At 45.4% G+C, this 21,850-nt stretch overlaps 1 protein-coding gene across 4 annotated transcripts in view; it reads left to right on the top strand.

The window, feature by feature from the left end:
* Positions 1-21,618, top strand: part of LOC121288920 (cytosolic phospholipase A2-like) — a 181,094-nt gene extending 159,476 nt beyond the window's left edge. For all 4 annotated transcript variants that reach the window (XM_041207785.1, XM_041207783.1, XM_041207784.1 and 1 more), the window contains 4 exons: positions 8,127-8,311; positions 11,762-11,957; positions 15,148-15,305; positions 21,151-21,618. In XM_041207785.1, the coding sequence (XP_041063719.1) occupies positions 8,127-8,311; positions 11,762-11,957; positions 15,148-15,305; positions 21,151-21,324 (713 nt within the window). In that variant the 3' untranslated portion in view covers positions 21,325-21,618. The remainder of the gene's footprint in view (positions 1-8,126; positions 8,312-11,761; positions 11,958-15,147; positions 15,306-21,150) is intronic.
* The last annotated feature ends 232 nt before the right edge of the window (positions 21,619-21,850 follow it).

The following is a 21,850-nucleotide window of genomic DNA, read 5'->3' as shown; positions in this document are numbered from 1 at the left end:
TTTTGCTCTGCTGGCCTTGGGATAGATTATTTAAAGCTGTTTTTACACTGCATGAGACTCTTGCTATCTCAAAGACTATCAGCCAGATAAACCCACTAAAAACTGGTTTTCATGCCAATAAGCACCAACAATATTGTATTTGAGGTGCTGCCCTCCCGCATCTGGGAGCTGGGGGTACTTGTACAAGTTTCACACAATACCAGGCCAGCATTAGGGGCACAAAATGATGAGGTAGATGCAGACGAAGAAAGTTTGCTAAATAGCGGGATAGCGCAGAGAAGCTGGTTTATCCACAGCACTGTCTGTTATTTTCTGCGACATACTTTATGATCTAGGTTGTCTGTGCATGATTTGAAAGATAACTTTCTTGTTGTACTTGCTGCCTCTATGTTTTATGTTGTGATTTTTATTAGTGCTGAAAATGATGAGTGGCAGAAAATCCTGGTCCCTTTCCCCAGTGACTCTGTGTAAAGTCATCCTCATTACATTGAAACGCCACACGGACCAGGAAGGACTCAATCCCGAGATTTATCTGGATTATCTGACCTTGACACCCTGACATTAGGAAGGTGGCAGAGTTGGGGGGCAGTGGGTAGGAAAATAATCAGCCAATGTTCCCATCCTCAATGCTTCCTTCTAAATCCTGCCAAAATGTATGGTGGGGTCAAGATAGGGCTCTAACTGAACAAGCTGACAGTACATGCTGTCTAGACTCTCAGTGGATTGACTAGTAGGGTGGAGTGTAGGGTAGAGCAGCCAGTGCCCTTCAGGGACTGGCACTTCAGGACAGAAAAGAGAAATGTTGGTCCAGCCTAATGCTATAATGTGTCACAGGAATTTCTATAAGCATTTTCTTGTATAAAACTTAAGCTACACAGATCTCATTTTAAGCCTTCTTTGTTGTAAGGTTTTCTTTTTAATATCATGTAAATATAACTTCATTATTTAAGAAAGGGATGAGCGAGCAATCAGGGAATTATACATCTGTTAGTCTCACATCTGTTGTGAGCAAGTTATTTAAGGGCAGAGTGACTGTACACTACAGAGGTTTGAGCCGATTTGAGACCACCAAATGGATTAGGTAATGGTAGGTCATAGCTTAATGAACCTACTTGAGTTTCTTGAGGAAGTAACAAAAGTAGTGAACTTTACATATGGATGAAGTTTATATGGACTTGCAGAAGACATTCAATAAGATTCCAGCTAACAGACTTTTGACTAAAATTAAAGCTTGTGAAATTGAAAGCAAATTATTGAACTAGCTAGAAGTTTGGCTATGTGGTAGAAACCAATGTAAGATTCATGGGTATGTACTGGAATTGGAGGGAATAGACTAGCAGTGTCCCACAAGGATTTGTGCTAAGGCATCAACGATTCCCTATATCTATTAATGACGTAGATAATGCAATAGGGAGCCCACATATCCAAGTTTGCCAAAAACACAATGAATGGTAGTACAGTAGTGTGGATGGGAGTGCAAAATTGCAAAGAGATATTCATTGTTTAAGTGAGTGGGCAAAACTGTGGCAAATGAATTTCAACACAAGGTGAAGTGTGAGGTCAGCTATTATGGACCAAAAAGGAATAAATTCAAGTATTATTTAAATGGTGAAAAGCTAAGATTCGGGTCCAAAGAGATTTAGAGATCCAGGTATTTAGATCACTGAAAAAAATCATAACAGGCTAGTGAAATGTTAGCCTTTATAACCGGACAAAATCCTGGAATTCCTAACAGCACTGTGGGTGTACCTACACCACAGGGACGCAGCGGTTCAAGAAGGCAGATCACCACCATCTTCTCAAATGCTGGCCTAGCCAGTGATGCCTGCATGCTGTAAATGAATAAAGAAAGAAAGAGAAGGGCGCTTTGCTGCCCTGATTAGACCATATCTAGAGTGCTGTGCACTGCACCTTAGAAAGGATATATTGGCCTTTGAAGGGGTGCAGTACTGATTCACCAGAATGTTACAGGGCTCAAAGGGTTAGCTAATGTGGAGAAATTACATGAACTAGGCTTGTTTTCCCTGAAATATTTAATGTTAAGGGGTGACTTGATATTCTTAGGATTTTGAACAGAATTGCTAGGGTAAGTAGAGATGAGGAAATCTAGGACAAGGGGACATAACCTTAAGATCAGAACCAGGCCATTCAGGAGAGAAGTTAGGAAACATTTCTTCACCTAAAGAATGGTAGAAGTGTGGAATGGTCTCCCACAAAAATGCTAGATGCTAGCTGAAATTAATAATTTTAAATCTACAACTGAGATTTTTGCTAACCAAGGATATTAAGGGATATGGAGATAAAAACAAAAAACTGCGGATGCTGGAAATCCAAAACAAAAACAGAATTACCTGGAAAAACTCAGCAGGTCTGGCAGCATCGGCGGAGAAGAAAAGAGTTGACATTTCGAGTCCTCATGACCCTTCAACAGAACTGAGTGAATCTAGGGAGATGGGTGAAATATAAGCTGGTTTAAGGTTGGGGGGTGGGGGTGGGTGGGGGAGGGGGTTGGGTGGGGGGAGAGAAGTGGGGGTCGTGGTATGGTTGTAGGGACAAGCAAGCAGTGATAGGAGCAGATAATCAAAAGATGTCATAGACAAAAGAACAAAAGAACACAGGCGTTGAAGGTGGTGATATTATCTAAATGAATGTGCTAATTAAGAATGGATGGTAGGGCACTCAAGGTACAGCTCTAGTGGGGGTGGGGTGGAAAGGCTAGCAGGGCATAAAAGATTTAAAAATAATGGAAACAGGTGGGAAAAGAAAAATCTAAATAAATTATTGGAAAAAACAAAAGGAAGGGGGAAGAAACAGAAAGGGGGTGGGGATGGAGGAGGGAGTTCAAGATCTAAAGTTGTTGAATTCAATATCAGTCCAGAAGGCAGTAAAGTGCCTAGTCGGAAGATGAGGTGCTGTTCCTCCAGTTTGCGTTGGGCTTCACTGGAACAATGCAGCAAGCCAAGGACAGACATGTGGCAAGAGAGCAGGGTGGAGTGTTAAAATAGAAAGCGACAGGGAGGTTTGGGTCATTCTTAATTAGCACATTCGTTTAGATATCACCACCTTCAACGCATGTGTTCTTTTGTTCTTTTGTCTGTGACATCTTTTGATTATCTGCTATCACTGCTCGCTTGTCCCTACAACCACACCACGCCTCCCACTTCTCTCCCCCCACCCAACCCACCCCCAACCCCCCACCCCCACCTTAAACCAGCTTATATTTCACCCCTCTCCTTAGATTCACTCAGTTCTGTTGAAGGTTCATAAGGACTCGAAACGTCAATTCTTTTCTTCTCCGCCGATGCTGCCAGACCTGCTGAGTTTTTCCAGGTAATTCTGTTTTTGTTAAGGGATATGGAGTTTGGTGGATGGATGGAGTTAGGATACAGAGCAGTGATGATCTAATTGAATGGTAAAACAGGCTGAAGGGGCTGAGTGGCCTACTCCAGTTCTAATGGGCAGACTGTTCGGGAGCGAGCAGCATTGTGTTCTGGAACTGATTGCCGCCCGCGATCGGCTCTGTGCTGCCACTTTACACGGGCGGGCCAATTAAGGCTCGCCCAGTGTGAAGCACGGCTTCCGAGGATAGCTGAAGTGGTCGGGCGGCAGGAGTGCAATGACCACCGGGTCCAATGGCGACCCTGTTTAAATGAAGCGCTAGCAGTCTTGCAATGGCTAACAGAAGGGCTCCCCAGAGCGCTGCTGGAGAGCAGGCCAGGCCAGAGGGTAGGGCAGCGGGGCAGTGTGCCCCTTGGTTTTCTGATAAGTTCCTAGCTCCCTCCTGGAGGAGGTGACCGGCCGACGGGAAGTCCTCCTTCCCAGGGACAGGAGGAGGAGGCCGCTCCCCCCCCCACCCCCGACCTGACCAAACATGCCTGGGAGGAGGTAGCCGAGACAGTGAGTTCCCATGACGTGGTGCGACATATGTGGGTCCAGTGCCGCAAGTGATTCAACGACCTCTTGCGTTCGGGAAGGGTAACATGTTAGCAGAGGTCACTTAACACGGCAGATAGGCTCTCCCCACAAGGCAGGCCTGCCACCACCAACCCCCCCACCCCCTCCCGCCAACTCTGAGTGCAGTTACAGCATTGAATCCTTCACTGTATGTTTCCCTCGCTAGATGGGCCAGCAAATATTGCCCATGCCCGTTTCACCCTGTGAGGGTTGTGCTAAGATGGGTTCTGCACTGCCAGCACGTGTGACGCTGACACCCAGAGTATAGATTCGGGGGCAAACTCAAGGATCTGCACCTAGGCACAGTGCTGGAACTGTGAAGCATGTCAAAGTCAGAGTGCTGACATGCTGGGAGGGAAGCTTCCAGGTGGCTGGACACCAATCGATCTGCTGGCCTTGGCGTTCCACGTGCTTGTGCCTCCTTGATTTGAAGGTTAGACCATGTGGTGCCAAATGTGACAGAGGCAGCATTTGGGCAAGGGAGGGGTGCAGGGGGGTCAGCCCTGGCTTCTTGGTGTGAGTGTGAGGCAGCTGAGGGGTGATGAATCACTGACGCCCTGCAATGCCCCTCTCTGTTTGGGGTGGCAGGTATGCAATGGGAATCTAGGTACAGGATGGACTAAGCAATGCTTCTCTCTCTCCTTTTGAGGAGAAGACTGAACACAATGCTGCCGAGCGGATGCGGACTGGCGGAGGCCAGGCCCCGTTGGCCATCATCACCAAATACGAGCAGGAGGCAATGGATCTGAAGAGGCTCCATGCCTCCAGGTCCACCGGTGGTGGTGAGACTGGGGTACCACGGAGAGGTATGTTTGCCAAGCACTGAGGTCACCATGTGTGTCCCAGCAGCCATGGCACTGCTGAATGCTCAGTGATTGAAGTTTGCAACATGGGTTGACCATTGATTATGGAAGGATGAGTGCATACTGACCCAAGGGACAGGGATGCACATTGACATTGTCTCCACTTTAACTAATCAAATGTCCTTGTTCTCCCTTTCAGCATCACCAGAGCAGGGCCGGGAGGAGGAGCAGCAGAGGCCCCCTCTCACACCAGAGGGTCCTGAACAATTGGACTCACCAGAGTCACACCATCTCTGCCAGGCAGACACCAGTGCAGATACCAGCACCTCAGTGGGAATTAGATCATCAGCTAGTGTCCCGGGGCACAGCGGTGAGGGCACTTCACACTCGCTTAAGGTGCGGGCAGAGACAGAGCGTTCCCATGGCTCCACCAATCGGAGTACTGCAGGGGACCAGGTACATGCTCAGTCGGTGGCTGATGATGTGCCTCTGGAGTTGTCTGTGAGGCAGCAGACACTGGAAGTGCAGCAGGGTATGCGGGAGGATCTGGCGGAGATACATGAGGCTATATGTGGCGTGGTGCCCATGCTGGAGGAGTCCACGCGGAGCATCACCGATACAATGAGCCTCATAGCCGAGCGCCATGTTTCCTCCATGGACAGAGTGGCGACTCTCATGGAGAGGCTCCTCCAGGAGACCAATCAGGGCTTCCTGGGGATGCGCTCGGACCTGTAAACCCTCACAGCAGCAATGACCTCAGCTGGTCAGTGCCAGTGTGGGAGATGCTTTAGGCACCAAGTATCCCAGCTCGGTGCCCATCCATCAACAGTGAGCAGGGAGGTCCAAAGCGACCTCATGTTGGTGCAGCAGCTGCCTGTCATCTCTGCGGGCACCTCTCAGGGTGCTCCAGATGAGGGCATCAGCTCCTCCTTCCCTCTGCCAGTGAGCGTGGCATCCAATGAGGCTGCGATGACTGGAGACGCCAGCAGGCAGGGCCAGCACAAGCTCCACCAGCCAGAGGATGTCCGCCAAGGTCATCGAGGCCACCAGGACAGCACAGTGAGTAGGCTGTCTCAGATGCCAATGCCAGTGAGGGGGATCACCAAGGCGTAGCACCTGCAAGCATAAACTTAAGGCACCTTAGGCACACTACAGGTTTCTAACTGGTGGTTTTATGTTGCCCCGCTATTAGTTCATGACCACTTGATGTGATGCGCAACCCTTTTGTAATTTTTTTTTTGTACTTCATTTTGTAAAATCATTAAATTTTGATATGTGAGCATGGCTCAGGGTGACTCATTACTTCTGCAGGTGGACGGTTACCCAGTGATGTTATAAGTGACTTGTTTGTCATTGAGCCCTTAGTAATGTTCCTATCCAGGCTGATTTAGCATTCAGGTATCGAGTATGGAGCCTGCAGCCCTGGCGTGTGTTGGAGGTCCATCTGTGGTGGGCTAGCTGAAGGTTCGTTGGATTAAAGCCTCTTGGGTGTCCCTGCCTCCCTGGAGTATGCCCGGGGCAGAGTCTACACCCTCAGCATTTCCCTGTGCGTGCTCATTCTCGGACTCACTACTGGACTCATCTTGTGCATCTGCAGCAACTGCGTCCCGGTTTTCATCATCCACTGTGTCCCCCCTTTCCAGCGCCAGGTTGTGGAGAGCGTAGCAACCACTATCAACAACACACGTTCTGGGGGCTACTGCAGTGCACCCCTTGAACGGTCCAGGTATTGGAAGCGCATCTTGAGAAGACCGATGGTTCTGTCCACCACAGCCCTTGTGGTGCCATGGCTCCTATTGTATCGCTGCTCAGCTTCAGTTCTTGGATGGCGGAGAGGCATCATGAGCCACCTTCTGAGAGGATAGTCCTTGTCACACAGCAGCCATCCATCAAGCCAGGCTGGAGCACTGAAGAGCCCCGGCACCTGGGAGTGTCTCAGGATGTAAGCATCATGGGAGCTGCCAGGATATGTTGCACAGACGTAAAATCAGCATTCTGTGATCACACACTATCTGCACGTTCATGGAGTGGAAGCCCTTCCTGTTGACAAAGGCACCGGGCTCACCTGCTGGCGCCTTGATGGCCACATGTCTGCAGTTTATTGCACCCTGGACACGGGGGAAGCCAGCAATCGCTGCAAAGCCTCTGGCTTACTCAGCTGGCTTGCCTGGTCACAGCAGTCATGGATGAAGGTCAATGCACACCTGAACAGAGCGCCTGTAATCTGCTTGACACAAGTGTGGACAGCTGATTGGGAGACACCGCAAAGATCACCCACCAACCCCTGGAAAGTGCCAGAGGCATAGAAATTGAGGGCAGCCGTGACTTTTAGCGCCACTGGCACTAGCACACAAAATTGGCACAGATCTTAGGGCCTATCATCTAACAGATGGAGGTGACTGTCTCCCTTGAGAGACAGAGCCTCCTTTGGCACTGCACCTCAGACGCATTGAGCTAGCTACTTAGCCACCTGTATACCCTGGCAGCAGGATAGTGGCTTCTTCTGCGGCCTCTTCTGCCTTGGACTTCCTGTTGGCCCTGTGCCTCTCCCCCCAAAGATGGCTCTCCTGGAGGCTGAATGTGGATTCCGGGCCTCCTCCCCTTTCAGGCCCTCCCTTCCTCCTCAGATGAGGTGCCTCCAATGGAGAGTTCAGCTCCCATTCCCAGGCAAAGGGAAGGCTCTCTGAAACCTGCAAGCCCCAGAAATGATGTTTACTCAAGAGTCCTGACCTGAGGCCTGTTACTCCTGTCCAACAGTTATGAAGTAATTTGAAGTACTCCTCCTCACACAGGCAAGTATCAGTAACATTAACAATTAAATGCCTGACAAATAACACTTGTGATCCCACTCACCCGTCTTATCCTGCCTGTGGATGAGGTTTATACAAATGTGGCCTACCCGCCTGCCCATTGCGCCCGCGCGACGACCTGCAGATTGCACGGGCCCAAAAAATCCCTGACAATTGCTGCCTCAAGGGCCTTAAGTGGATCATTAATTAATGGCGTGTGTGCATCAGAGAACATCGCACGCCAGCCCACCTAAATATTGCGATGGCGCACTGTGATGTTGGGACGCTCGCCTGATGTCACTGCGCATCATTTTACACGTCAGTGTGTGGGCCCCTCCCCGCACGCCAACGGGAAAATTCTGGCCAATGTTCTTATTTGTATTTTATTGACTTCAATTGTTTCTATTGACTTCTTTTGCTGTGACGACAACTTAGCATTGTTTAACATAATTGTTGAAATGGTTCCTTGCTATATTCCAGCATTGCTAATTGATGGACTAGAAGAGAGCGAAAGGCAACTTCAGGGAGTTTGCTGTTTGAGTAATCTGAATTTATGTTTCCCTCTTCGATATTCCTGCAGATCCAGATGAGTTTGAAAGAATTTATGAACCACTTGATGTGAAAAGTAAGAAGATCCATGTGGTGGACAGTGGGCTGACTTTCAACCTGCCCTACCCACTAATACTGAGGCCCCAGCGGGCAATCGACCTCATCATATCCTTCGATTTTTCTGCCAGACCAAGTGACTCCAGCCCACCTTTTAAGGTTAAAAAAGTTAACTTTTATTGAAATGTATGGCTATTTTGTGGGTCAGTGTCTAAGAATAACTCTCTTCATGCTGTCTGCAAAGCCGATACTTGGAAGAACTTGAATTATTTTAGAAAGTGTTGTCTTAATGTGAAATTTCAAGATCAGTTCATCAAACTGGCCTTTACTTTTGGGTCAAGTAACTTCTACTTCCTGTTTTTCTGCAATTTTTGCTTAATTTATTTTGAAGATAGAGGGTGTAAAAATGAGTAAGAATGTTAATGTGCTGTCTCACACGATGTCATCGTGGTTGGTTCATGACAAACCAACATCCTTGGCCAACCAATCTGCTGATGGGAGAAAGGTGTTGGTTTCAGCTCTGCAAATGCTTGGACGTTGCTCTGCCACTAACAGGATTACATGTACCTACTAGTTTGTCTGCGGTAGATAACTTATCACTGTTCCCTCCTCTGTACTGTTCCTTCCTTCTGATCCGACACAACTTGGGGCCTTCTGATTGTTTCCGTTTTCCACTGTTTTTACCTCACTGGATTGAACATTGGGTAAGTCAATGAATTAGAGGCAGGATAAAACTAAAGTCACTGCAAACTAAGGCCCAGATTTTTGCTCCCGGGTCGGGTGCGTGTAATGGGAGAATTCCCAGCTCCGTGAACCCCACCTTTAAAAATGGCTGCCCTGACAACAGATTTTCGGTCCAGCGGGAAGCAGGCTGGGTTAGAAGTACCGGCGGGTGACCTGGGAAGAGCTGAGGAGGATGCTGGGTTCGGAGGTGGGGCTCCAGTACCGTATCCAAAAATAAAAAAAAACATGAAACATCCATCCAGTCCTTGCCACTCAACCCCCTCACCACTCTGTGCCCCACCCATGCCAACCATATCACCTCATGCCCCCCAGTCACCTCCATGGCCCTTCATAGCCAACTTATATGCTAAGTTAGTTCCATATGCCAACTTAGTTCCAATTGATGCCCTCCACCCACCATCCTTTGTCCTTACACCTACCATGCTGACTCATCTATTGTCCACCATTGGCAGACCTCAGGATCCATGCTGAGATGAGATAAAATGAAGTTCTGTGAAATGAACTGTCTGTTGTCCCTATATTGAAAAATCGTTCTCATTCATAAAACGGATTTACTGTATTTACAGTCCCTCAATTAACTAAAGCCTTATAACAAAAAGCATTTAATTCAAGTGGACAATCACTGATGACAACGAGCATTGGAACTCATAGTCCCACATCAAAGAGCCTATCACCACGTGGCTGTCAATCAAACTGTGAAATGGCAGGCACCTTATTCAGATACTGGATGGTTGTGAAATCAGTCATCTAGTAATGGAAGCCCTCAGCTTTATGTTAACAGACTGACTGAAATAGCAAGCTGTCATTTTTTTAAACACTCCAGAAATAGCAAGCAATCAATTTTTATTAAACATTCCAGACATGTTTCTCAAAGTTTTAATGGATAGGACGGTTAAATGCCTTCACATTTTTGACAGCCCCCTTTGACAGTTTTGATAGGTGCCTATGATGGGTTCTTCTGGCAGACTTGATAGTTGATTTTGGAAAGCCTGTCTGTTGTGGTAAAAATCTAAGCATCCCACTGGAACAGTGAAAGGTCTTGCTCAAGTTACACTGCTGCCTGTTTACATATTTAGAGTAAATATTAATCCCATTGTGTCAGCCAATGAGTTGGAAGTGGGACAGCATTGGTGGTTTTTATTTACTGGCGTCTCTGAGCTCATGACCGAACCAACAGCAAACGGTCTCCCAGATACATAAAGATTATTTCTCCAGCAAAATGTAGTGTGGCGGATAGTTACATAATCCAAATGGTGTGGGGCTGGATTTTCCATTTGGGTTGGGACTAGACATCGGGATCAAATGGAGGTCCCAACCCTGGATCATGTTGGGAATAGTCACCCAACAACGATTTATGTTGGATTGGCCAACTAGTGGTCAGAGGGCATGCTCGGCATCTATATAAGGATGACAGGCAAGCTCCAAAGGGCTAATAGAAGCGATGACAAATCAGCAGCACCACCAGCCTAAAGGGCAGCTACTGATGCCTGCAATTAGAAAGAGAGCAGATTAAAAAAAAGTAACATTCAAAAAGCTATAGCTGCCTGGCCATGAATGTGGAGAGGTTTTCAGGCATGATTGACTGGAGAATTACCCAACCATTTCCATATTAACTGGGACTTGAGGTGAGTGGGGTATCCACCATGCAGGATGCTCAAAAAGCAAAATCTGGTATGTTTGCTTCTGGCTTTCAGGATTGGAGGGTGGCGGGGGGGCTCCCACTCTGTGCCAGGTTGAGGGACCCAGCATCAGGAAGGTGGTGATGGGTGGGGTGGCTGCAGGTCATTGGGAGCCACCACCCTGCCCCCCGCACCCACCCCGCAACCCCCAATCTGTGACACCCCTCCTTCTATCACTCACCTGTGCCTGGGTCCTTGATGATCTTAGGCCCCAGGTGGGTGAATTACCGACAGCAGCCACCGCCTCCTGGTGGTGCAGCTGATCAGTGCACAGCTGCTGGCCCTTGATTGGCTGGTTGCTCTTGACAGGCAGGATATCTACTCCCAGGATTAAGGAACCCGGAAAGGCCCACCACTGCCCAGTAAAGTGCATGATTGGCACTTAATGCGGTGGGTTTCTCCAAAAGTAGGCAACGCAGGGCTCCTGCTGGCTCTGCGGCTGGTGGGGGCAAGACCCCTGGCGCCTCCATTAAATACCGCACCAGGAGTGTGTTCATGCACGGTGTCAGCAAGAGTTCCAGGGGTGTTTCTCACACAACTTATTAAAGAAGTGTCATGTTGAATATGCTTTCTATCTGTCTGGCTCTTCTTCTTTCTCTCTCTCTCCCTGCCTCTCTCTCTCTCTCTCTCTCAACCCCCCCACCACCCGCCCATTAACACACCCCCCCCCCCACCCATCACCCCCTCCCAGCTTCCTCTGAAGATAGATATAGCATAACCCTATAACAGGAGAGCAACAAAGGAAAATTCAGCGCGAAAACTCCTATCACCCACATTCTGCTGATCGGCTCAGGGACAACATTTGTTGAAGGTGAGGAGCAGGCTGCTGTTTACCAATCTTCCAGGCAACATTGTGCAGCAGACCTAGGGAGAAGAGGGAGGCAAACTGAAGAGAATGATTTGAACACAGTTGTGCTTACAAGGCAGTTATCTATTTGAGGGATTCAGATGAATCATACGGAAAATCATGGATGTTCGGGAGGGTGATTGATGGGAGGTCAGTTACGTATGTGTGATGTCAGAAATTGTGAATGATCACTGGAGGTTGATGGACTTAATTCTGTGGAATTGAAAGAAAAGCCTTGTGGGATTTAACAGCCTCGTGGTGAAGTGTTAAGTATTAGTTTATTTATTATTACACTCTCTCTCATGGGAAATCTCAGCATCAGTCTGTATAATTTGACAGGAGCTCCTGCTTGCAGAGAAGTGGGCAAGAATGAACAAGTTGCCATTTCCTAAGATTGACACCAAAGTCTTTGACCGAGAAGGATTGAAAGAATGCTACGTCTTCAAGCCCAAAAACCCGATGATAGAGAAAGACTGTCCAACCATCATCCACTTTGTACTGGCAAACATCAATTTCAGGCATTATAAGGCACCAGGTAAGGGACTTCATCAAAGCTGGACTGAGAATTATTGACTGACTTCACACAAACAAACACCAAAATTATGGACAATTCTTTCTTTCAATTTTTGATGCATTTTCTAAGGGACCATCTTTCATGTTTAAGCCTGGACTTTGAATGTCAGCAATCTATTTTACCATAGAGGGCACTAAAGCAAAACCTCGTGCTTTCCTCACTCAACAATCACATGCATAATTACCAAGAGGCACCTTGGAGGAGCCCATTTCCCTCCACTGTACAGAAATACTGAAGTTGGTTGTAGCTCCTCTATTTCCACCTCGCTTCTGAGATCAACCAACTCACCACAAAGGACTGAACCAAGGGCCTTCTATTCTGTATGGCTGCTTTCCACTTCAGGCAGTTCACTTACAAGTAGAGGTTTTTTTTATATTCTTAATGGGATGTGGGTGTCACTGAGTGTCGCTGGCTAAGCCATATTTATTGCCCATCCCTAATTGCCCTTGTTTAGCGGGCATTTAAGAGTCAACCACCTTGCCGTGGTTCTGGTGTCACATGTAGAGCAGGACATTACCAGATGGTTTTCATGACAATCAGCAATGGTTTCATGGTCATCAACAGGTGACTCGTGTGAATGAAGCAATTCTCTCATTCTGCTCAATGAAATTGAACACAGTAAATTTGTCATCTATGGATTTTGCAGATAATGGTAGATAATAAAAGTAGTATATTTTTTAAAATGAGAACATTTTCTTTTCTGTTTACTTCAGCCAATTTGATTCACTCCACATGATATCAAGAAACGGCTGAAGGCACTGGGCTTCAAACCATGGTTCAAACAGGGCTATGGGCCCTGACACTATTCTGGTAATAGTACTGAAGACTTGTGCTCCAGAACTTGCCATGCCCCTAGCCAAGCTGTTCCAGTACAGCTGCAACACTGGCATCAATCCAGCAATGTGGGAAATTTCCCAGGTATATCCTGTACACAAAAAGCAGGACAATTCCAACCCAACCGATTACTGCCCCATCAGTTTACTCTTGATCATCTGTAAAATAATGGAAAGGGTCATCAACAGTGCTATCAAGTGACACTTGCTTAGCAATAACCTACTCACTGATGCTCAGTTTGGGTTCTGCCAGGGCCACTAAGCTCCTAACCTCATTACAGCCTTGGTTCAAACATGGACAAAAGAGCTGAACTCCAGAGGTGAGGTGAGAGTGACTGACCTTGACATCAAGGCTGCATTTGACCGAGTGTGGCATCAGGGTGCCCTAGCAAAACTGAAGTAAGTGGGAACCACGGGGAAAACTCTCCACTGGTTGGAGTCCTACCTAGCACAACGGAAGATGGTTGTGCTTGTTGGAGAGCAATCATCTCAGCTCCAGGACATCATTGCAGGAGTTCCTCAGGGTAGTGTCCTCAGCCCAACCATCTTCAGCTGCTTCATTAATGACCTTCCTTCCATCATAAGGTCGGAAGTGGGGATGTTCGTTGATGATTGCACAACGTTCAGCACCATTCGCACCTCCTCAGATTCGGAAGCAGGCCATGTCCAAATGCAGCAAAACCTGGACAATATCTAGGCTTGGGCTGACAAATAGCAAGTAAACATTCGCACCACACAAGTACCAGGCAATGACCATCTCCAACACGAGAGAATCTAACCATCGCCCTTGACGTTCAATGCAATTACCATCACTAAATCCCCCACTATCAACATCCTGAGGGTTACCATTGACCAGAAACTGAACTAGCCAAGACTGGCTACAAGAGCAGATCAGAAGCTGGGAATCCTGCGACAAGTAACTCACCTCCTGACTCCCCAAAACCTGTCAGGCACAAGTCAGGAGTGTGATGGAATACACCCCACTTGCCTGGATGAGTGTTGCTCCCACAACACTCAAGAAGCTTGACACCATCCAGGACAAAGCAGCCCACTTGATTGGCACCACATCCACAAACATTCACTCCCTCCCACCGACGCACAGTAGCAGCAGTATGTACCACCTACAAGATGCATTGCAGGAATTCACCAAGGGTCCTTAGGCAGCACCTTCCAAACCCATGACCACTACCATCTAGAAGGACAAGGGCAGCAGTTAGATGGGAACACCACCACCTGGAAGTTCCCTTCCAAGCCACACACCATCCTGACTTGGAAATATATTGTCGTTCCTCCACTGTCACTGGGTCAAAATCCTGGAACTCCCTCCCTAACAGCACCATGAGTGTACCTACACCACATGGACTGCGGCGATTCAAGAAGGCAGCTCACCACCACCTTCTCAAGGGCAACTAGGGATGGGCAATAAATGCTGGCCCAGCCAGCGAAGCCCACATCCCATGAATGAATAAATAAAAACCTTGAATGCTGTCCCATTAATCTCAAGGACAAACCTAAAGTCTGGAAATTGCCGTCATTGTAGCATGAACAAAAAGATGGATTAAGTCTAAGATTTGACTTCACCTTGGGTGTTCTGAAGAATGGAAAGAGCCTCCTCTCAGCCCAACTTGATGATTCCCCTTCAAAAAGCAAGCAAGGAGGGGCTTTTTTTGATTTGATCACCCATTAACAATACCTTTCAGAATTTGAGACCTGTTAAAGACATTCAGAATCCAAAGGTCAATCTACGTTGAGTGATATGTTGAGTTTAAGCAAGGAACAGCCTTGTGTGATCCTGAGATCAGGAAAGCCCCAGGTTCAGCCTCCAGTCCTAGTGAGAGTTAAGGCAGCAATAGCTGAAAGAGCCCTGTAATTGGCCCAAACACACAGAACTAGACAAAGCAAAGCAGTGATGCGTTATTCCACCTTCACGTCACTGTACCTTAACCTCCTTCTGGAAAGTGTATCAGTGGGGACTTCAGGTGAATAGATGGTCTTGATCATCAAATATTGTGACATCACTCAGAGCCTAACCATACACCAAAGAATGGTTGAAATATAAACAGAAAATGCTGGAATTACTCAACAGGTCAGGCAGTATGTGTGGAGAGAGAAACAGAGCTAATGTTTCTAGTCAATGACCCTTCATCAGAATGGTTGACTATTTGGGCAAGGATTGGGTGTCAACAGCACCAGGATAACTTCACCCCAGCTTGACTGAGTGTGTTTGAAGAAGAGGGAGGATGAAAATAAAATAAGTCATGGAAAGTAAAGTGCCAGTACTGACAGTTGTACTGAAACAAACCTTGTCTTTGCTGAAGGTGTTAAACGAGAAAGCGAGAAAGAAATGGAGAATGTGGACTTTGACATCTTTGATGATCCTGACTCCCCATATTCTACCTTCAACTTCCAGTATTCCAACAAGGCGTTTACACAGCTTCATGACCTAATGGAGTTCAACACACTTAACAATATTGAGGTACGTTTGAAACTGCACATTTGGTTGAAGGACAAATTTTTCAAGCCCTTTTTAAATTTTGCATTGGACTCCCTGGTTGTAAAGATAAATAAGCTAAGTGTATTAAGCTCTAAAATCCTGTTTTATGTAAAAGATTATAAAATATGAAGGATGACCAATCATAAATGACACAGGTGTAAGGATTCTTCAAAGGTTTTTCTTTTAACCTCAATTTATTTGACCCTCTTGTTACCAAAGCGTAGGGATTATATTAAAATTATTGAGAGGATACAATGGGGACTAAAATCAGTAATTCCAGACATCAGTAAGTTAAGTTAACAGAAAAAATCCAATAAGAGACTTATGGTGTCAGTTAAAGAAAAATTATTAAATCAGATGTACAAATGGTTTCAAGAGAAAATTAGATGCATTCCTGGAGAGAGAAATGATTGAGAGGGGTGAAGCAGAGGGTGAGTCAGAAGCAATCTGTCAAGCATGTTCGCTCCCATGCCATTTATTGGCCCTAAAAATTTTTATGTTGCACTGATAAATTATACAATGGCATTGGATGATCATGTGATGAAAACAATTATTTGATAATCAAGCTAGCAATTAAATTGAGAAACAGACTTCAGAGCCACCTAATGGCCAGAGTATGCATGTGCATGACAACAAAATTGGAATAAATTGACATGATTTACAATGGCAAATGTTGACAGAAAAGCATGATCAAAAATTATGGCAACAGGAAGTGTGGTTTTGTGAACAGGAATTGCATGCATGTATAACATTTGTAATGATATATAGATAGATATTGGATTCCACTCAATAGACAGGAGGACAACCTAATTCCAGGTCCTGTCAGTGCCACTCTGTAAATGGAGGTGTGAGAGGACTGTTTAGATTCAATCTTCCTCTGTGTATTTATCAAGTGACTGATAATGATTACATGTAAGTTATAGGGTCAGCTTCTCCTCTGTTTAGATCTTGGTGTATCACAATCTCTTTGAATAGCCAGAATTGTCAAAAGAAATCTGAATTGACTTCTGCGCATGTGTAATTGGAGAGCTAAATGAATGCAGTAACAACTAGGCCCAGATTTTCACTCCTGAGGAGTGTGGAATGAGTCAGGAAATTTTCTAGCTCGTGGAATCCACCTCTGGGGGCACTCCCCCAAACTTCGTTCCATGAGAGTGGGTGCGGGATGGAGTCAGGCTGCCACCCCCTGTCACAGGTTGAAGGCAGCCACCAGGGCTGCTGAGTGCTAAGGCTGGCTGCTTAAAAGGCCAGCTGGTTCTCTGGGGCTTCATCCCAGTTGTTTGGTCATACTTTAGGCCCTCTAACGCTCACTTCTCACACTTACTTACCCCCCCCCAACCTACTCCCCATGCCCCCATTTGTCAACTCATGCCCCCTAGCCACTCCCAATGGCTCCTCATACCTTGCATATCAACCCATGCCCCACTACCCACCCCCATGGTTTCTTATAGCCCCCAGTGCCAACTTAATGACAGCTCATGCCAACACACTTGCCACAATCTTCTCTTATACGCTCCATGCTAATTCACCCAGTATCTACCATGGGCAGACCTCAGGAATCATGCTGAGATGAAATAAAATAGAGTTCTAAATATCTGTTACAACTTATATTAAAAAATGCTCCCATTCATGAAAGCCCATTCAAAACTTTAAAATCCACTTAAGCACATAATCCCTCATAAAAACAGACTTGTATTCATAACCCCACATCAAAGACAGCCAATCCTTCAATAATCTCCTTGAGCTGTCAATGAAACTGTGAATTTAGGATCCCCTGCTGGGATAATTATACATTGTGGAAAGCAGCCAAGCATTAGTTAAGACATAATGATAGCTCTTAGAATAATGTCAACAAGTGATCAGATTTTTATTACCTCTCAGTGACACAGAAAAGGATGATTCAGTTTTTCAGGGTTTTTTTAATTTTTAAAAGGCTGGAGATTTAAATAACTTCACAACTTGATAGTTCAAAAGACCTCATTGGCCCTTCAAGAGCATTTATGTGTACTAAAAAAATTTGTGACTCCTACAGCAAAAATGGGGCCTATTTGTACTCAGTACTGAGTTCAAAAAGCCCTGCTGAGTTTGGGTTTTCCTCATGTGGATCACGTCTGACCCCCATTCCCCTACCGGCAAAAGTGTGATTTTTTGGAAATAGCTCGCAACCTCTAGATCCAGGTCCCAGCAGCCAGGTTGGAAGATCCATGGAGTCTCCACTACTCTGCTAGATCCAGGCCAAAGTCTTTCACGTGTTCTTTTGTATATATTGGCCAGAGCTGGATGAAATCAGATTGGCTGCTAAATTGGATACATTTCCAACAGAGTAACTCTTTGAATTTTGAAAGGAGAATTAAGAGCTTAATAATCTGATGTGTATAGGGTGTGAAAGCACAGTGTCTCCTCCAAAATCTTGAGTTTAATATTGCATCTGTTTATATTGCTTTGGGCCTTAGCTTTCTAGTTCCTACATCTGCAGATGATGTTGAGCTTTGTCTTTCTCCCTCACCTATAGATCCCAAGGCTGCTTCTCACCTCTCCAACTACTTGCCTACCAGCTAGCCTTAGATGAGCCAAAATTACCTCCAGCTTAATGTTTGAAAAACTGAATCACCCTTTATTTGCACGCACCCCCCCCCCCCCACCCCCGCCACCCCATACACACCGTAGACTTCTTTGTGCCTTTGCTCCTTAACTTCACCAACTTCCTGACTGTTACCTCAGCTGAAATCCTGTGGCACAGAACCTCAGCCTGCCACTTAATTGTAGCTGTTTCCTTCCCTAGATCCATTCTGACATCAAAACTGTCTCTTTTTGCCTGTATTCACCCCACCTCTCCCCCATTACCTATGAAATTCTTATTTGTGCTGCCATTACCTCAACTTTAACTTGACTTTCAACTGCACTCCTTGTTGGCCTTCTGACACCTAACCTTTCACATCCTTCAACACCTGCAAAATGTTGCTCATTGTGTTCTTACTTGCTTGAACCCCTGCAATTCTATTATCCCACTCCTCCTCATGTTGCATCCCCCCACATCTCGCTACCCCTACATAATAACTTCAAGATCATCCAGAATTACAGCATAGAAGGGGGTCATTTGCAATTCATCTGGTGCCATTCCCCTGCCTTCTTCTTGTAACCCAGCACATTCTTCCTTTTCAGGTAATAATTTTCTTTTGAAAGCCTCAATTGAACCTGCATTCACCACACTCTCAGGCAGTGCATTTTAGATCTTAACCAATTGCTGCGTGAAAAAGTTCCTCCTCATGCATCTATTGCTTCTTTTGCCAATTAATTTAAATCTGTGCCTTCTTGTTCTTGATCCTTCCACCAATGGGAATAGTTTTTCCCTATCGACTCTGTCCAGACACCTCATGATTTTGAATACCTCTACCAAATCTCCTCTCCGTCTTCGCTTCTCCAAGGAAAACAGTCCCAACTTCTCCAATCTATCTTCATAACTGAAATTCCTCATCGCTGGAACCAATCTTGTGAATCTTTTCTGCACCCTCTCTAATGCCTTCACATCTTTCCTTGACACAATATTGAAGCTGAACCAGTGTTTTCTACAAGTTTAACATAACCTCCTTGCTTTTGTGCACTATGGCCCTATTGATAAAGCCTAGCATGCTGCATGCTTTATTGACTGCTTTCTCAATCTGTTCTGCCACCTTCTGTGATTTATGTGCATATACACCGAGATCTCTCTGCTTATGCATCCCCTTTAGAATTGCATCCTTTATTTTATGTTCTCTTTCCTTGTTCTTCCTACCACTTCATACTTCCCTGCATTGAATTTCATCTGCCACATTTTCACCCATCCCACCAACCCGACTGCGTCCATTTGGAGTTCTACATTATCCTCACAGTTCACAATGCTTCCATGTTTTGTATCACCCACAAATTTGAAATTCTGACCTGTACACCAAAATCTAAGTCAGAAATATATATCAGGAAGACCAAGGGCCCCAACACTGGGGACTCCACTACAAGCCTTCATCCAATCCGAAAAATATCCATCAACCAATCTTTACTATCTGTTTCTTGTCATTAAATCAATTTTGTACCAACGTTGCTACTATCTTTTTTATTCCATGACCTATAACTATGCCCACAAGTCTGTTGTGCAGCGTTTTATCAAATGCCTTTTGGAAGTCCACATATACCACATCAACAGCATTAGCCTCATCAACCTTCTCTTCAAAAAACACCAGCAAGTTAGTTAAATATGATTTGCCCTTAACAAATCTCTGCAGGCTTTTTTTAATTAACCTGCATTTTCCCAAGTGACTTATAATTTTGTCCCAAATTTTTATACCTAGAAGCTTCCCCACCATCGAAGTTAAACTGACTGGTCTGCAGTTGCTGGCTTATGTTTACACCCGTTTTTGAACAAGGATGTAACACTTGCAATTCTCCATTCCTCTGGCACCACCCCTGAGTCTAAGGAAGAAAGATTAAGGCCAGTGTCTCCACAATTTCCACTCTCACTTCCTTCAGTATCCTTGGGAAGCATCTCATCCGGTCCTGGCACTGTGTCAACTTTAAATACAGATAACCTATCTAATACCTCTTCCTATCATTTTTAAACCCCTCAAGTGTCTGAATTACATCCTCTTTCACTATGCCTGGGCAGCATCTTCTTCCTTGGTAAAGACAGAAGCAAAGTATCCATTAAATACTTCGGCTATACTCCCTTCCTCCTTGCATAAATCCCATTTTTGGCCCCAATCCTCCTTTTACCATCCTTTTACTATTTATTTGCCTATTGAAGATTTTGGGATTCCCTTTTATGTTAGCCAACAGTCTCTTTTAATATCTCTCTTTGCTTCTCTTATTTGCCTCTTCACTTCCCCTTTGAACCTTCTATATTCAGCCTGATTTTCAGTTCTATTATCCACCTGACATCTGTCTTAAACACACTTTTTCTTCTTCATCTTAATCTCTATCTCTTTCATCATCCAGACAGCTCTGGAATTGTCTCTCCTACCTTTTCCCTTTGCAGGACTCTACCTTGTCTGTGCCCAAACTATCTCTGCTCTAAAGGCAGCCCATTGTTCAGTTACCATTTTGCCTGCTGACCTTTTGATTCTAATTTATCTGGGCCAGATCCATTCTTACCCCATTGAAGTTGGATTTTCCGCAGTTAATCAATCTTACTCTGGATTGCTCCTTGTCCTTCTCCATAGCCAACCTATACCTTATGATACATTGATCACTGTCCCTTAAATATTCTTCTGGTGATACTTGATCCACTTGGCCCACCTTATTCCCAAGAATCTGGTCACACAGTGCCTCATTTCCTTACCCCAACTTATCTCAATGATCTCCCTGAACGCTATGCAAGGGTCCTCTCCCTTGGCTCCACAGATACTGGGCCACTCCTTGGTGCCCGTTTCACCTCGCCTCACTTCTGAAACTCCCTTCTAAAATCTCTTGGCCTTGTCTCCTTATTCTTGTTTTCAAAAATTGAGAGTTTTCTTCTCAACTACAACCTTAAGTCCATTCTAACTACTCATCTACTCCTCACTTTTCATTTACCTGATCTGTAAAGTGCTTTGGGACCATTCTGGTGCTATTGATGCTAATCAAATGTTAGCTGTTACTCAAACACAGACTCCTTGAGTTTGCGTAGCAAGGCTGTGGTAAAACAATGTTCTTCTGTGCCCTTAATAATTTCACTTCTCAACGGGAAATGTCCACTTTTACTGTTCAATCAAAGAACTGGGCTGCTTGATTGGAACTGTTACATTTCAATATCGAATCAATCACACCCTCTCTGCTAAGTGTTTAACAGTCTGAATTATTTATTTCCTTTTCTGAACAGGTGATTAAAGATGCCATCATTGAGAGTATCAAGTACAGGCAAAAGAACCCATCTCGCTGCTCTGTGTCCCTCAGTGACGTGGATTACAGAAGACTGAAAAAGTCACTTAGTTTTGATGGGCTTCAGTCCAGGCGGAAGCGACATGCTGCAGAGGAGCAGCACAAACAGCTGTAGGAACAACAATTATATGCAGCATTATCACAGAAGGAGACTGGCATTTCCAGACAATGGCAGTTAAATCTCATCTACCCGGGCCCTCATCATTCAATGGCTTGGACTACATGTAGGATCTTTTGTAATACCCTGGCTGTACAAGGCAAAACAAAATAATACCGAAAGGAAAAGACAAAGCCCTAGCTAAAAGAAAAAGTGATGGTAGTGATGTGATGGACAAGCTGTGAAAGATGGAGCATATCAAACTCACAAGATTTTTATTGTAACGGTTAAAATACATTCCATTTCACCTCTTTTCTTTGTTTTATTGGCCTTCAAGGGTAATGGGCATGATCCAGCTCTACATTAATGCCATTCTAAATTGACCAATGTGTTATGTGGATGAGCACAAACCAGTGATGACTGTTTTGCTGGTTCCGTCTCTTCCCAATCCACTTTGTACCCAAGTTCCAACAGTAACATGTCTGAGATCAGGAGTTCAGTGATGTAACCGATTTTAAATTGAATGATGTCCCACACTCTGTGT

This window comes from Carcharodon carcharias, chromosome 16, assembly GCF_017639515.1.
Source record: "Carcharodon carcharias isolate sCarCar2 chromosome 16, sCarCar2.pri, whole genome shotgun sequence".
In the NCBI taxonomy this organism is placed as follows: Eukaryota; Metazoa; Chordata; class Chondrichthyes; order Lamniformes; family Lamnidae; genus Carcharodon; species Carcharodon carcharias.
Note: the sequence above shows the minus strand (reverse complement) of the source record. Positions and strands in the feature narration are given on the sequence as shown.